This window comes from Harpia harpyja, chromosome 11 (assembly GCF_026419915.1).
Source record: "Harpia harpyja isolate bHarHar1 chromosome 11, bHarHar1 primary haplotype, whole genome shotgun sequence".
NCBI classification, from domain to species: Eukaryota; Metazoa; Chordata; class Aves; order Accipitriformes; family Accipitridae; genus Harpia; species Harpia harpyja.
Window position 1 is genome coordinate 1460291 of NC_068950.1, and position 16183 is coordinate 1476473.

At 62.4% G+C, this 16183-nt stretch overlaps 2 protein-coding genes across 2 annotated transcripts; one reads left to right on the forward strand and one right to left on the reverse strand.

Moving 5' to 3' along the window:
* The first annotated feature begins 1283 nt into the window (after nucleotides 1-1283).
* ANKLE1 (ankyrin repeat and LEM domain containing 1) lies at nucleotides 1284-5334 on the forward strand. Its single transcript, XM_052801654.1, has 7 exons — nucleotides 1284-1406; nucleotides 1578-1694; nucleotides 1781-3908; nucleotides 3999-4170; nucleotides 4276-4435; nucleotides 4534-4663; nucleotides 4993-5334. The coding sequence occupies exons 1-7, from the start codon at nucleotides 1317-1319 to the stop codon at nucleotides 5163-5165; spliced, it is 2970 nt and encodes a 989-aa protein (XP_052657614.1). The 5' UTR covers nucleotides 1284-1316; the 3' UTR covers nucleotides 5166-5334.
* Nucleotides 5335-5445: 111 nt separating this feature from the next.
* ABHD8 (abhydrolase domain containing 8) lies at nucleotides 5446-15992 on the reverse strand. The gene is made up of 5 exons (XM_052802038.1): nucleotides 15647-15992; nucleotides 9107-9869; nucleotides 8306-8476; nucleotides 7911-8127; nucleotides 5446-7787 (listed from the first exon to the last, which is right to left on the reverse strand). The coding sequence occupies exons 2-5, from the start codon at nucleotides 9859-9861 to the stop codon at nucleotides 7638-7640; spliced, it is 1293 nt and encodes a 430-aa protein (XP_052657998.1). The 5' UTR covers nucleotides 9862-9869; nucleotides 15647-15992; the 3' UTR covers nucleotides 5446-7637.
* Between the last annotated feature and the right edge of the window lie 191 nt (nucleotides 15993-16183).

Below are 16183 nucleotides of genomic sequence, written 5' to 3' on the forward strand. Positions count from 1 at the left end.
GCAGTTACTGCGAAGCACTGGGTGGAGCCGGTGCAGTTACTGGGAAGCACTGGGAGATGCCGGTGCAGTTACTGGGAGGCACTGGGTGGAGCTGGTGCAGTTACTGGGGGACACTGGGCAGTGCCGGTGCAGTTACTGGGAGGCACTGGGCGGAGCCGGTGCAGTTACTGGGAAGCACTGGGAGATGCCGGTGCAGTTACTGGGAGGCACTGGGTGGAGCTGGTGCAGTTACTGGGGGACACTGGGAGGTGCTGGTGCAGTTACTGGGCAGTGCCGGTGCAGTTACTGGGAGGCACTAGGTGGAGCCGGTGCAGTTACTGGGAGGCACTGGGCGGAGCCGGCGCAGTTACTGGGAAGCATTGGGCGGTGCGGCCCCGCCCCTCCAGCTGCTACCACATCTGGCGGGGTGGGCGTGGCTGCCTTCGGCCGGCTCCTATTGGTCGCTTAGCCCAGCCAATGAGCGGCGGGGCGCGGGGGGTTCGAACGGGCGGGGCGCCGCGCGCCTGCGCGGGGGGGACATGAGCAGCGCGGGACGGCGCGAGCCGTAAGGGGACATTGCGCGGGGGGGGGGGGGGGGGGGGGCGCTTTGCAATACCGGCCTTGCACCGGGCGGGGGGGGCGCCTTGCATGTGCTGCAACTCGGGCCTGGGGGGGAACGGGGGGGGGGAGTTGCTTAGGGGTAGCCCTGTATGCGCTGCCCCCCCCGGGGGGGGGGGATTGCACTGGGGAGGGGGGGCCCCTGGCACTGCCCTGGGGGTATGGGGGGGCCGGTGCAGGCACTGGGAGGGGGTGCAGCACATGTGGCCCTGGGGGGGGGGTCATGCACGGAGCAGGGCGGGGGGGGGTGTGTGCATTTGCTGCCTTGGGCAGGGGGGTGTTGGGTGCGTTGCACGGGGTGGGGGGTCGGGGGGGTGGGGGCACAGGGGTGTCCTCACGCTGGCGGGGTCCCGCTTTGGGTGCCCCAGTGCGTGGCTCCGACCCGGGAGCCATTATTTATACCTGCGGCTGTGCCACAGGGCAGTGGGGGCCCTTTTAGGGCGGTGGGGGCCCTTTTAGGGCAGTGGGGGCTGCACCACAGCAGGGACCCCAATGCCACGTAACCGCCGGGGCCACGCAGTGTCGTGTGTGTGTGTCCCCCCCCCAGCAATGCTGGAGCACCCGGCTGCGGGGCCGGTGGCACTTGTGTGACCCCGAGGGGACAGCCATGCCCTTGACCTGCCGGCCGTGACCCTGACGTGCCGGCCAAGCCGGGGGTGTGCAGTGGGCTGGGGGTGAATTCCTGCTCCTTCTCCTGCTCCAGGCCCGCCGAGGAGCTGATGCCGCTGCACGTCGCCGCGTCCTGGGGTTGCTGCAGGTGCCTCGAGGTCCCGCTGAAGAAAGGGGGGGTCCCGGAGCTCCGAGACCAGGTTAGCAGGGACAGCTTTGGGGATGAGGACGGTACCTTGGAGGTGCTGCCTGGGCTGGGACCCTCGTCATCGGTGGGGGGGGTGAGCAGCGGGTGTCCTCCTGGCCCTGGTGGGGCCGTGTCACCCCACGGTGGCCCTGGCAGCGGTGACAGCAATGTCCCCTCCCCGCAGGATGGGAAACGAGCCATCGACCTGGCGCTGGGACAGGGCAACCGTGCGCATGTGCAGATCCTGCGGGACTTGCAGTATGCCCGAGGTTGGGCCCCCACGGAGGGTGAGGTCCCCAGGGTGCCCCTGTGGCCGGGGCAAGTGTCAGGGGGGCTGATCCAGCCCCCCGGTTTGGGCTGGATGCTGACTCCCATCTCTGCCCCCAGACCCGGGGGGGGGCCAGGCGCTCCCTGTCCTTCCTGACCGAGGATGGCACCGAAGACAGCGTCTTCTCCCAGCTCCCTGAGGATGGGTCAGAGACTGGGCCCCTGAGCAGCACCCGCAGGTCCCAGCTGGAGGAGCTGGAGCTGGGGGACAGCTGTGGTTTGGGGGAGCCCCCGCTCTGGCTGGATTGTCCCCCGGAGCCCCCTTCCCTCTCCATCCCCTCCTTTGCCCCATGGCCCCAGGCAGACCCCAGGGGCTCAGCTCTCCCCCCGCAGCCCCTCGCCTCCAGCACGCTGCTTTCGGCCGGGGATGAGCTCGAGGAGGGACCCCAGAGCCAGACCATGGGGGGAAGGACGGGGGGTCCCCCCCAGGCTCTCCTTGAACCCAGCACTGGGGACAGCCCCTGTCCCCAGCAGGATTTTGGTCCCAGTGGGTCCCTGAACTCCCCCCAGCTCCAGTCTTGCAGCAGGGTCCTGGGGGGACACAGGGCATCTCCCGCAGCTCCCCTGTTCCACGGTGGCCTGAGCAGCTGCTCCGTGGCGTGCCGGAGACCGGGGATCCGGCACGGTGACATCCCAGGTGCTGCAGCTCAGCACCGTCCCGGTGTCCCCCGGGGACCGGCACTGGGCCGGCACTGGTCTGGGCTACCCCCTGACCCGGGGACGGCAGTGCTCGAGGCTGGGGCTGGGGACTGGGACCGCAGCAGCCTTGGGGACAGCAGCAGTGCCAGCGAGCGCTTCGTCACCGCCGTGGAGACCCTGGAGCCCACCGAGGCCAGGGGGTGCCCAGGGGTTTGGCACCGCCGCTCCCCCCAGCCCAGGGCAGCTGCAGGGTCAGAGCTGGGCGAAGCCCCTTCCCCAACCGGAGCTGCCACCTGGGAGCTGCCCCCTGCCAGCCCCCCAAACGCGGAGCGGGTGCAGAGTGAGGATTTTTGGGGTACCTCAAGGGCAGCCCCTTGCTGCAAGGATGGCTCAGATGTGGGTGATGTAGGGGAGCTGCTTGTCCAGCTCCAGGCGTGCAGCCTCCAGGGTTCCCCCCCCTGCACTCCAGGACCCCTTCCCAGCCTGGCCAGTCTCACCACTGGGGATGTCACCCCCCGGGACCAGGAGCCCCACAGTCACCGCCACGTCACCCTCAGGACCAAGAGCCGCCTCCGGGCCTCTGCAGCACGGCTCAGTGCCTCCTCTTCCTCCTCCCTCTTCGATGAGACGCTGGAGATGCCTCGGAGGCCCCCCAGGCTCAGAGCACCCCGGGGTGTCCCCAAGGACCCTGTCACCACCTCAGGGCGCTGCATCACCCTGGGGGGTGAGGATGTGTCTAGCGGGGATGGAGAGGGGACAGGCTCTTTGGATGACACCGAGATCCTCCCTGGAGCCCCCAGCCAGCCCAGCTCGCCCCCAGGGGCCAGCAGTTCCCCTAGCTCCAGCCCCACAGTCCTGCTGGTCCCTGGGGACCACGGCTGCCCCCAGGACTCCCCGTCAGATGCTCAGGGCTCCCCTGGATCTAGCCCCACGGTCCTGCTGGTCCCTGGGGACCACGGCCATCCCCAGGAGTCCCCATCAGATTCTCAGGGCTCCCCCAGCTCTAGCCCCACGGTCCTGGTGGTCGCTGGGGACCACGGCCACCCCCAGGACTCCCCATCAGATGCTTGGGACTCCCCCCATGCTGCCGGCAGCCCCAACCCCAGGGTGCTGGAGGATGGTTCTGGGTGGCAGGACCCCTTGCCCTTGGGGACACACCAGCCCCCACGGCCCCACGGGAGCTTCAGCCGCCTCCCGGCCCCTCGGCTGCCAGGCAGCACTGTGGTGGAGCTGGGGACCCTGGCCGTGCCGCTCTCGCCCACCGGCTGCAGCACTCACCGCACCACGGACCACCTCGAGGATGAAGAGCAGGGACGGGTACCCACCAAGCAGCACAGCCCCGGCACAGAGGCCATCGCCAGCCCCGAGGACGCCACGGCCCAGGATGGGCGAGCGTGCACGGCACCGCCGCGGCCCCTCTCGGATGAAGCTCTGCGCCGCCGGCTGCGGGCGCTGGGGGATGATCCGGGGCCCGTCACGGAGCTCACCAGGCGGCTGTACCTGCGGCGGCTGGAGGAGCTGGTGAGGGGACGCCGGGGGAGGCCGGCAGGTGAGTCCCGGCGATTCCTCCCCACCGCTTGGCTGGCCGGTCCCCGCAGTGCTGGCGTGGGACTGATGGTGCTCCCCGATGCCGGCACAGCCGCTCCAGGGCACAGCCCCGAGCTGGCGGCCGCGCTGCGGACCGGCTGTGTCCCTGACTGCACCCAGGACGAGCTGGCACTGGTCCGGCAATTTGACCGCCCCGACCGGAGCCGGCACTGGCGGGAAGGGCTGGTCAAGTCCAGCTTCAACTACCTCCTCCTCGACCCCAGGTAGGGCCATGCCACTGCCCCACACGTCCCCAGTGCTGGGGGGGGGGGCTGAGTGGGGACCCCTGGGAGGCATCAAGCCTCAAAGCTGGGGCTTTGCACCCTCAGGACCACCCAGAACCTGCCGCTCCGCTCCCACCGCCTGAGCCCAGCCGAGTGCTTCAGGACCTTCATCGAAGCCATCTTCTATGTGGGCAAGGGGACGCGTGCCCGGCCCTACTGCCACCTCGCCGAGGCGCTGAGCCAGCACCGCGCTGGGACACGGAAGGTGGGATGGGCTGGGGGGGGCTTGGGACCATGGTGATGGGCATGGGGGGCTGCACTGGGGAGCTCGAGGCCGTGGTGATGGTGCCTCCCGTCCCGTAGGGTTGCCCCAAGGTGCGGCGCATTCTGGAGATCTGGGTGAGCGGGCAGGGCATCATCTCTGTGCACTGCTTCCAGAACGCCGTCCCGGCGGAGGCTTACACACGGGAGGGCTGCCTCGTGGAGGCTCTGGGTAAGGAGGGCTGGGCAGGGGGAAATGGTGCTGCCCCAGTCCCCTGCCGCAGCTCCTGGCATCGGTTCCTCCGTCACTCCGACTCCCTGCATCCCTCTCTCCCACCCCATGCAGGAGCTGGGAGGACACAGAGGGGGGATGCAGCCCATCCTGGGGCACACGGGGACTTTGGGGTCCCTGGTTGCCAGCACAGGGTCTGGACACAATCCCCCAAACCCCCATCTTCTGCGGGGAAAAAAACTGCCTGGGGTGGGGGGCTGCCTCCATCCCTGTGGGTGCTGATGGGGAGCAGGGGGCCGGGTCTGTGGGTGCTGACCCTGTCCCTGCAGGGCTGCAGACCATCACCAACCAGAGGAAAGGGAACTGCTACGGCGTGGCGGCGAGCTGGCCGGCGGACCGACGCCGGCGCCTGGGTGTTCACATGCTGCACAGGGCCATGCGCATCTTCCTGGCTGAGGGTGAGCGGCAGCTCCGGCCGGCAGACATCCAGGGTGGGCGCTGAGCACCCTGGGGTGCTGGGGGGCACCCGCCGCCTGCACCTCCCCTCTGCCCCGTCCGAGGAGGCAGCTGCGCTCCGGGTGCGGGTTTTATGTCGTGAACACTGGCTAGAATTTTTCTGTTTTTGTATTTCCCTAAAGGGTGACAAATAAATCACGCAGGCCTTCTTTTGCTAAGAAATCCAAGCTGTACGTGATTTCTGGCTTCGCTTCCCTGCTCTGCCATGCTCCTAGGACAGACCCTGTGCCCGGCACATCTCTCCCGATCATCGAGTCGGACACGGCTGAGAATATAACACAGCTTTACTGTATGAAATGGCACTAACACAGCGCGTGGCTCAGCGGCGGGGTTATGGTGCGTGGTTTGCCTTGGTCTTAGCACAAGCGATGTGGGTACAAGCGGCACAGACTCCGTGGCAAACAGAGGTTGAAGAGCTGTGGCCTGCAGCTGGGCACTGACAGTTGCCTGGAGCCGGCTGGGGGGTCACGGCAGGGGCAGAGCCGTGTTTTGGGGTATGGTGGCATTTCTGGGTACCCTCGTTGCAGACCCCAGCCGTGCTGCGGATTCTCCCCTGCCTGGGATGGGGTGGGAGGGGTGTTGCAGGGGAAAGCTCATGGAAACGATCTGAACCCAGCGTCATTAAAATTCTCATTATGAGACAGGTTGTGGCAGCAGCGGGCAGGGGCAGGCGCTGGCAGAGGGGCAGCTCTGCCCCGGTGCTGGGACGGAGGGGGGCTGCCTGGGGACACTCATCACGCAGGGTCCCCGTCACACCGGGGCTGGCTCTGAGGGACCCTTCCTCTTCTACATCGCTCAGTTTGGGGAGAAAGATGGGCTCGGCCTTGGGGAAGGCGCGTTGCAGGTGGGTGCCAGCTCCGGTTGGAGCAGCCCTGCCCAGCCAGGAGCCCCTCAAGCCAACCTGGGGTGCCTTGGTGTGGTACCAGCCCCGTTTGGGGCGAGGGGGTCTGGGTGGGACGTAGGCCAAGGGTGAGGTTTCTGTGGGACTGGTTGTTTCTTTGGTTTAGATGGGGGTAAATAAGAGGGAAACAAAGCAGGGAGCGGCTCTGCTCTTTGGGGTAGTGGGGAGGCTGGGGCCGTCCCCTGAGCACAGCATCCTCCCGGCTCGCTCAGGCTCCCACCTGTCCCGGTGCAGCCGGGAGCTCCCAGACCTCACAACGGCACCCAGGCCCCCGCTCGTCACTTCTTGTGTACCTTCTCGGTCCTGCCTGGCTCCTGGCAGCGGGATGCGAAGCGCAGAGGGGAGGAGATGATGGGACCGATGGGTTATGTACAGAATGGTATCAGCAGGTAACGAGCTGTTGTCCATTGCAATCAGATGGTCGCGGTTTTCTTCGTCACTCCCGTGTTGCTCCAAGATCCTGTGGATCCACACAGGAGTCATCGGTAAGGATGGACACAGTGGCAACGGGATGGTGTATTGCTGGTCCCCCAGTGCACAAGGGACGGGTGTGATCCATGTGGGCATGTGGTCCGGGAGTGGGTGGTGGGTCCCAGAGTCACGGAGGAGCTGGAAGCTGGGAAGGGCGAGTGGATTGGAAGCTGCGGGAATCGCTGCGTGGTGGTGATGGCTCCGAGCATCTCGAGGATGTGGCAGCAGGAGGGAAGCAGAGGGCTCTGCAGAAGCCGGTGCTGCGGTACCTAAAGCGATGGCGGTTGGGGACGTGACTGCATGGACGGTGGCACCAGGGACCGCAGGAGACCTCAGGTTTGGCGTTGTCCTCCCCACCACAGCCAAGCCAGTCCCACCACGGCGGGGGAGCTGATGGTCCTTCTGGCTGTGCCCATTGGAGCAGGTCACCTCCTCGTCCTCATCTCCTGGCCAGGCAGAGATGAGCTGTGCAGGCAGACCCTTGCCAGCACCAGGCAGGAGCTGCTGGATGCCATGTGTGCGGCTGCTGGCAAAAATGGTGGTCCTGTCCTCCCAGCCCCACAGATGGCTCGAGTGAGGCACTGCGGGGCTCAGAGAGGCAAATCCCGCTGCTGAGGCTGAGGAGCCTTTGGCTTCCCCTTAAAGCAATCCCAGCTCAGCTCCTCCAGCCCTGGCTGGGAAGGTGCCAGAGCTGACACACTCTCCCTGGAGGAACCCCTCCAAGTTCTTCCTCTTTTGCTGCAGTTGGGACCAGTCTCCACGCGGCTGCCTCCTCTCCATCCCCGGGGGGTTGCTGCGTGAGGAAAATAATACTACAAAGAAACAGGATGAAGACGCTCCAGTGGCTGCCATGCCATCCCCGAGGGGATGGGGACCAGGTCTGCCGTGTTCCCGCTGCCGGCCCTGCGCACCCCTGCCTTGGGGAGCCTCCGTGCTCCGCCACCAGCCTCCGATGCGGCCGGGAAAGAAAATTGGCTGAGCTCCCGGCAAGGACAGCCTCTGCCGCACCCCTCCGCTCTTGCAAAACCCTCTCCGCTCCGAAACATCTCTCCCATCGGAGCAGCCCGGTCACCGCGTCCCGCCGCCTTATTTCTTCTCCCCTTGCCCGTCCCCAGCTGGCGTCTCGGGCTCCCACAGGATGAACTCGTGGAGCAGCGTGTTCACCGTCTCGGGACACTCCATCATCACCATGTGGCTGCCCTCGTCGATCACCTTCAGGAAGGCGATCAGCAGGATCTGGAGGGAGATGGCGGCAGCGGCAGGCATCAGTGCTGGGACGAGCCCCTTGCCTGCGTTGCCACGTGCTGGCAGGCGGACCCCAGCCCTTGCCCACCCCGCCAGCCCCACTCGGTCCCTTACCTCGGCCATTCGCTGGTCCTCCTCCACCGGGACGAACTTGTCGTGCATGCCATGGACCAGGAGCACGGGCACGGCCAGCTCCGCGTGGTAAACCTCGTCACCCTCCGGCCAGTACTGCCCGCTCATCATGGCGCGCAGCACGAAGGAGGACACGTTGAAGGCATTGCCTTCCTTCAGCAGCTGCTTCTCTTTGGCACCCTGGCGAGCGAAGCCAGCCCTGCGGGACAGAGCCGGCACGGGCAGAGGGTTAGCCCAGCGCGGTGCCTCGGCATTGGGGGGCCAGGAGCGTGGGGGACGCTGCTGGCAGGACACGGTGTCCCTGCCCACGGTGGCTGGAAGCCAGGCTGGCCGGGGACAACCCTCCCCAGCGCCGTGGTGCCGGTACAGCCACTCACTTGAGGAAGCTCCAGGCCAGGCACGGGGACAGACAGTGCAGCACGCAGGTGGGCATGTTGAAGATGGAGCAGAGGCTGGGTTCCAGCGCTGTTGGGCCCCCTCCGTTGATCATGATCACCTTGTGGACCAGGTCTGGATACTCGTGGGCGAGGAAGGTGCAGAAAGACACCCTGCGGGGAGAGAGAGACGTGGAAGCCGTGCTCTGACCCCATGGCACTGGAGGATGCTGCATCCCAAGGCAGATCCCAAGGATCCATGGCTGGAGCCCAGACTACACCCCCTTGTTTGACCCGTGCTCCCCCCTTTCTGGTGCAGGGTAACCCCAGTCAAAACACCCAGCCAGTGCCCCACAGCGCCCAGGCAGAGGGGCTTAGCTTGGAGTTTCACTCCTGCGCAGACCAAAGCAGGGTGCTGGGACCCGCTTGGGTGCCTGCCAGCCTGGACCAGCCTTGTCCTTCTGATCTAATCCTGCCCAGCTCTGGCTCCCTCTCCTCCTAGCCCTGCTCTCTGCACTGCTTAGTCTCCATCTAATTGACTTTCTTGGGCTTACTCTATTTATAGGCTGTGCTCTGCCAACTTCCCTGCTGGAGGATGGGCTCTGGGATTAGCTGGACCCAGGAACACACACCAAGAGGATGTAGGAGATCAAAGCTGAGGGATAAACCCAGAATGGGAAACCCCACACCCCTCCTCTGCTTCTCAGCCCCTGAAGTGCAGGATTTGTTGGGCATTTGCTGCCAAGGAGAGGATGAGGGAGGATGAATCTAGCCCTTCCCTCCTGGGAACCCCTGGTCCCTTACCCATAAGAGTGTCCTATCAAGATATTCCTCTTCTTCGCGTAGCGCTTGAAAACGGCTCTTATGTCCTCCGCCAGCGCATAGAAGGTGTACGCGGCAGCAATTTGGGGAGCCGAGCTGCAGCCGTGGCCGGCCAGGTCAGGAGCCACCACTTCGTAGCCCAGCTTGGTAAAGAAGTCCAGCTGCTCCTTCCAGATGTCCAGCGAGCCGCCCACACCGTGGATGAAGAAGAGGACCACGTCGCTGTGTGTCCCTTTGCAGCTCGTGATCTGCTTCTTGCAGTCGATGTTGATGACTTTCTTGGGTTTACGCTTCCGACGCTTGCCAGGGGCAGTGGCTGCTTCCCGTGTGCCGCATCCTGGCGTGCCAGCGGGACCCTGGGCAGGAGCTTGGCTGGCCAGGTCGGAGAGCTCCAGCTCCACGGTGCTGTTGGGTTCTCCCGAGCTGTTCTGGCAGTGCAGGATCTCGGAGCGGACGGCGTCCCCCAGGTTCTCGATCACCAGCTGCCCGTTGCGGTAGACGGTGATCTTGCGCTTGCAGTGCACCGTGCCCTGCTCTGGCCCGCTGGGCTGGGTCTCCTCGGGCCCCTCTGGGGCCGGGCGGTTGGGCATGCTGTGCCTGACCCGCAGGATCCTCCCTGGCTTCACCTCCATGAAGCTGTATCCATTGCTGGACTCAACGCTGTCCAGTGGTCCCACGGCGTTCGTCGTCTTGCCCATCAGGCAGCACAGGAGCCCATCGGTGATGCTGTTCAGCATTATGCTCCCTGCAATGAAGGCAAGATGGGGGGGGGCAGGAGAAGGGGGCATTAGTCACCAGCTCCAGCACCCAGTGGGGACCTGCTGGGGGTCCTGGCTGCGGCACAGGGGACCAGGGACAGCCCTGTCCCCCCCCGCTTTGCTGTCAGCCCTGGGCAAAGCTGCAGCAGCGCAGGCGAAGGCAGAACGTGCCTCTGGGGATGCATCGGGGGCTGAATGTGGTGCTCCCCAAATGCAGAGTCCTCCTCAGCCATCTGCAAATGGGCTTCTGTTTCAGATCAAAGATGGACCCAGCACTCCCCATCCAGCTTTGTCTGGGCCACGTCCCTGTCACCAAGCTGGTGTGACGTATGCATGCCCAGCAGAGATGAACTCAAGCGGCTGCAGACCCATGCAGTCCCTGGCACACAGCCGCGGGCCTCCAAGAAGGGATCTGCTCTGGCCAAAGGAAGCAACATGCAAAGAAAAGCCTGTTTGAAATGAAAATGCTATTTCTGGCACCAAATATGGAGCTAAGGAAAGATTCAGCTATGAAAATGCATTATTTATACCAATTAAATATATATATCTCTCTCTAGTCTAAACCACCAATACAAATAGCGAGAGATGGAAATTACAGGGACTGGAGATGAAGGTTTTAATTAAAGTCACTCCGCAAACCAAGTCTGAAAATAATACGGCAAGAGAACCGGGGAGGAGGTGGGCAGCGACCCAACGTCCGCTTGGGGGTGGGAAACCCTCTCCCCACATCCCCACCCGGCACCACATGGGCTGGGGGGGGATGTAGCACTGTCCTTGCTGTCCCCAAGGCTCATTCCGTGACATTTGCTCTTCCAGATGTGCTCGGGTGGCTTTGCGAGGGGGCTGCGGATGCTGGGACTGCTGAGCCTGGCCAAAAGCGAAGCCAGATGTGAGCAAAGGCAGATGTGAGGTAGGAAAGGGCTGGTGGCACCAGGGGCATCGGTGCTGGGACCAGAGCCTGATGCCATCCTGGCAGTGCCAAGGGGGGCTGGGGAGGTTCTTGCCTCCCCTGGCTGGCAGCCTGATGTGCGTTTATTATTGATGAAGCTAAACACGGTGAATTATTGATGCCGACGGGCAAAGAGAGTCGGAGCGGGCGCTGCGCAGAGGGGCTGTCCCTGCAGGAGGGGGCACCGGCTGCCCCCCGAGCAGCGGCTGCAGGTACCCACAGGGGGAGGAGAAGGAAAAGCATGTTCCCGGGAGGAATTTAACGTCTAAATCCCAGTGATGCTGTCAGGAGCAGTCCCCTTAGCTTCCCAAACAACCCCTTCAAGTGTATCTGGCAGGATTACAGGCGCTTTGCTGGCAGACCATGCAAAACAAAGCGAGGGACAGAGGCAGGCTGAGAGTGCAGGGCTCCCTCTCTGCGTCGTTTAATATTCACTACATTTGGGGAAGCCAGCGCCATGCTCTCCTCAGAGACCCCCACAGACCCCAACAAGCCCAGCCTGGCCCCCGCACGCTCCCGGGGACCGGACGGGCTCTGCCCAGAGCTGCTGGCCGGCAAGGAGCCCAGGCACTCCAGCCCCAGCCCAATGCACGGCTCGCGGGTTTCCCCGGGAGAAACCAGTCTGTTTGCTCCAGGCAGGCGATCCGGGTAACGGTTCCCTTGGCAAAGCTGGAGCGGCTTATCCGGGGAGTGCTGCCAGCTCTCAGGACAGCAGCCAGTGTTTGATTCTCGCCTGGCTCTGCTGGGGACAGTGGCCCGACTTCCACGCAAACACCATGTAAGGCTCTGGGTGCTGAATTGTAGGGACTGGAAATGCAGCAAAGCTGGTCCTGGGTGTTCCTTCTCCTCGCTGCTGGCCGGGGAGCTCCCCAGGGGCTCCCCCCGATATGGGGCATGGCAGTCCCAGCTCTCTGCAATTTGGTGCCTGGGCTCGCATCGACAGTCTCTCTTCTGGACACAAGCACATCCATGCAGGATCTGGCTGCACCACGAGCTTTCCAGCAGCCCCCTGCTCCCTGCAGCCTGGCCGAGCACTGTGCTAAACAGCTAGGTCACCCGCCGGGCACCCTTTGCTCCTCTGGGGATGGACCCATCCAAGCTGATGAGCAAGAGAAGGAGGTCCCGGAGCCCTGGGAAGGAGAAGCCAAATCCAGACCTCGCTGGCAAGGGGCCGGTTTGTTCTGCTGAGCCACACTTCCAGATGGGTGATGAGCCCGAGGAGCTGGGTACCAGACTGGCTGGAGCCCTGGCTGGAAGATGCCCAGCTGCCTTTGCACTGGGACAGACACACCACTGCTCTTGCCGTGCTTTGGAGCATCAGCTTGGTGCCAGGCTTGGGCTGCTCTTGATCCTCGAGCAGCTCTGAGCTGCTAATGCTGAACAGAGAGATGGGGCAGGTGGAAAATCTGAGGGGAGAGGAGAAACCAGGCAGACCCTGAGTCTCGCAGTCCCCGTGAGCACGACTGTGAGCTCTCCGTGAGCTCTGCCCATGGCTGGCAGGCCACATCCTGCACCTGCACTGGGTACGGGTCCCCTGGGCTCAGCCTGTGCGACCTGGATGTGAGTCTGCCTCTGATTTTCATGAAGCCTGGCTTTGCACTGTGCCTCCATTTCACAAGGTACTAATGATCTCTATATGGATTATAAACAGGACTTCTGGCCAAACCGCCTCAACATTGATTAACTTCTCAGGATTAACTCAATTAGTCCATCCTGTTCATTTCCAGAATTGATTTGCTGGAAGGCTCTGGCAGTCAGGAGCTCTGCAGGCAGATCCAGGAGCCCGGGTTCGGGCCATGGAGCCGCCCTCCAGCCTCATCGGCTCTGGGTATGAGCCCGGATCCTGCTGCAAGAGAGGGGCTGTTCAGGAGGGCAGAGATGCCTGCACTCAGATACGCCCAGGCTGGAGCTCGTGGTCCAGGACGTGGCAGTCCCTGCTGGGTATCAGACTCAGAAAACACCACCCGAATCCCATCAGCGAGCACATCCCGGTCGAGCCGTTCAGCGACTAGGTGGGAAATGGAGGGACAGGAGGTTAAGCGACTCGACTCAATGTCAGGCTTCGTCTCGGGAGCTGGGAGGCAAAGTGCGTCCGTCTCCCACCTCCCACGCGCCTCCTCTAACCCACCACGCCGTCTGCCACGGCTGATGCAGCCAGAAACATCAAGGGATGTTCCCTCCGTGAGATGAAAAGGGCTGAAAATGAAACCAGATGGATGTGAAGAACTTTGCAAAGATGCTGGTAACCATGGTGATGAGCTGTTTTACTCCCCCCCCATCCCGGCTACCTTCCACTGCCGCCCCCGGCAGAGAGCGAGATTTTCGGCACCGGTTACATAAGGCCAGGCACAACAATGAGTCAGGCGTGGCGTGAACCTGCCATCGGTCCCTGTGTCCCGTGAGGCAGAGGACACGGCGCAGGCTTGGGAAGGCGGATGGCATCGCCCCAAGCTGATGCCCACATCCCGCTCCCCACCAGAATCATGGCTGCCCCCAGGAAACTGCTCCCAGCAGAGAGGGGATGCTCGAGGGATGCTGGGGATTAATCCCGGGAGGATGATTTATTGCCCAGGTCCAGACCTCGTCCTGGAGCACCCATGCGGGGTTCTCCGGCTTCACCCTCCCTCTGCTGCCACGATAAATAACCCAGCTGGGGAAAAACAACTTACTGACCTACTTCGGGCTGCAGCGCCTCAGATTTTATACAACTTGATGGCACCATGTCACAGCTGGAGAAAAACAGGACGAGATGCGATGTGGCAGGGTGGAGGGCAGAAAGCCCAATGGGGTAACGTGACAGGCAGCCACACAGGGCTGACATATAGCCGGTGGGGCTGACACAGAGCCCGTGGGGTGGTATATCAGGGCAGTGCTCATGCCGCATCTGCCCCAGGGATGCGACAGCATGGCATGGGCACACTTACGGCCACACCAGGACGGGCCAGCCAAGCTGGCTCTTCCTTTGCCATCCCTGCAGAGAAGAGGGTCTCCCCTGCCCCATACAGCCTCCTGGTTCCTGCCTCCCACAGTGGTCCCATCCCCGCTGGGTTGCTGGGGACAGCCAATGTCCCAAACGTCCAGGGTGCTGGGAATGACAAAAATCTCCTCCTCCTGTCCTGTGCCTGCTGGGGACACCTTGAATTATGGGCAGGAGCGTTTCTCCATGACAGCCCCCAGGGCAGCAGTGAGCCCACCTCTGCAGAGAGAAGTCCTGGTAAATATTTGGTCCCAATAAGCGAGCCGAGAGCATCGTTTACAGCAGGGGCAGCGCGAGCGGGATTCAGCGCCGGAGCCGACGGCCATGAACCTCCCCATAACCCAGCGAGTCCCATCACTGCTCAGCACCTCCATCCCCCTCCCTGCACAGAGCTCTGGACCCTCACAGGGAGTAGCAGGGACTTGATATCTGCTAATTCCTTGCAAATCCTCGGAGGAGAGGTGACAGAGAGGATCGTGAGATGTGCTGCAGCCAGAATCCGACCTGCCATAATAATTTGTTCAGCTCTAATCCCTTCCCTCCGGGGCTCACAAGTATTAATGATGACACACGACACTCCCGAGAAATGGGCAAATATTATTATGCTCTTCCCAGCCTCCCCCAGTCATTCACTCTCTGCAAAGTGGAGAAACTGCAGCATCGAGAAACACATAAAGAGAATGTCTGTTTAAGCACTGATCTCAGATACACGCAAGAAAATGTTTGTGCCACTTAGTCTCAGCCCTGCAAAGTGAACTTCCCTCTGGGGGAATGTGAAAAAGCCACTTCAGCTGGTGTCAAGCACCTGGATTTATTCTGCTACGCCTGGCTTCCCCGTCCTGATACAATTATAGCAGCTTTATCAGGACAGTCAGGAGTAAGTAGGCAGGAAGGCTTTATCAGTTGTACAAATAGAAAACCAAGGAGGCAGCCCTGAAATCCTCAGCACAGGCAGGGATGCAGCCTCCCAGGAGGGGGAGGACCGGTCCCTGTCCGCGGGCAGTGGGACTTCGCCGAGGGCCCCGCAGGACGCAGACAAATTGTATTCAGTCAAGAAACGGCATGGCAGGGAAAGCAGAGTGTCTGCAAGACATACGGCAGCCTGGAGCTGCAGCTGGCTGCCTGCCACACGTCTCTCTTTAGGAAGGAAGAAGACCTTGAGAAACAAAAGATTATGCAATGCATAGCGGAGTAACCTGTGCCTGACCTCTGCCACTGAAATCCCGCCTAACCCCCTCCGTTTCCCAAACCTCCTGGATTTCCAAGGGGATCGCCCCTGCTCCCACCGCATAGCTGCAGAAAAGCCGGTTGGATTCCTCCAGCAGCAAACGTCCTCCAGCAGCAAGCTGGAAGAAACCATTGCAAGGAGGCAGGAGAAAACCCTGCCCCCTCCACCGGGCAGCAATGCGTGCAGGTGCCCCCTCGATCTCCAACCGAAAATCCAAGCAGATTTGACACGCACATAGCAACAGCGGGTCTTCAGTCAGAGCCAGCAATCATTTACTGCAATTGCATCACAACAGAAGCCGTCCCTTAAGTTTTATTGCTGGGCAGCTTTTTATAACCCCGTGCTCAAAGCATGCTCAATGTAACAGGGTTATTTAAGCGCAAGCAATGCCGTGCCGCTGCAAGGCTACCGTGTCGCCTTCTCCCCCTGCAACCCCATCTAACGCCTCTCAAATCTCTTCCCACCATCAGCTTCGAAAAAACACATCTTTTGGCCATTTTGCTCCCCGTGCAGAGCACCTTCCTCCCCTCTGCTTCAGCGCATGCCCTACATCACAGCTTGTGCTCCGAGTCCTCCGCACAAAGAGAGAGAGACCGAAGAGGATGCTCACCTCATTTATTGACAAGGATTGTCAGGAGTCGAGATTGCAAATGAAAGGCTTAAATCTTGCAGGAGGCAAAGGGGGAGAGGCAGAGATGCCCGAGGCGGCGGGAGCCTGTGCAGGATGCAGGGTGCCAGCGCTGGCAGGCTGCTCAGCTTTTCAGCTCCTCCGATTACATTTTTTCGCCTGTCTGGTGGGAAGGATGGAGCAATGCCTTCAGCTCAGCTCATCTGCTTTAGACCGAAATCTCTCCTTCCATCTTCTCCCCATGAGCAGCTTCATAACTGAGCTCGGGGGTTTGGGGGTGCTATTTGTCCTTGTAGTCTATAGCCATAGAAAGCCCCTTAAATCCCTCCTAAAGAGGAGGGCTCTCGACGTGACAGACAAGGAGACTTGCCAGTCAAAGCAAGACCCAGCGCAGCCCCGCAGCCCGCCCATGGGGAGCCTGCCAGGGGCTGGGGGAGCGGGAGGACTCGCCCTGGTTTTTTGCCCCTTCCAGTGGGATGAGTTACCAAATTCCTTTTTTACCTTTTACTGTTTTCTCAC

Excerpts from the sequence above, each read along its gene's own strand:
- ABHD8 (XM_052802038.1), bottom strand. The coding sequence starts at position 9,861 with ATGCTGAACAGCATCACCGATGGGCTCCTGTGCTGCCTGATGGGCAAG. Across the intron at positions 8,477-9,106 it reads TTGATAGGACACTCTTATGG|GGTGTCTTTCTGCACCTTCC; the intron begins GTAAGGGACCAG and ends CTCTCCCCGCAG. Across the intron at positions 7,788-7,910 it reads AGGACCAGCGAATGGCCGAG|ATCCTGCTGATCGCCTTCCT; the intron begins GTAAGGGACCGA and ends ATCTCCCTCCAG.
- ANKLE1 (XM_052801654.1), top strand. The coding sequence starts at position 1,317 with ATGCCGCTGCACGTCGCCGCGTCCTGGGGTTGCTGCAGGTGCCTCGAG. Across the intron at positions 3,909-3,998 it reads ACGCCGGGGGAGGCCGGCAG|CCGCTCCAGGGCACAGCCCC; the intron begins GTGAGTCCCGGC and ends ATGCCGGCACAG. Across the intron at positions 4,664-4,992 it reads CTGCCTCGTGGAGGCTCTGG|GGCTGCAGACCATCACCAAC; the intron begins GTAAGGAGGGCT and ends CTGTCCCTGCAG.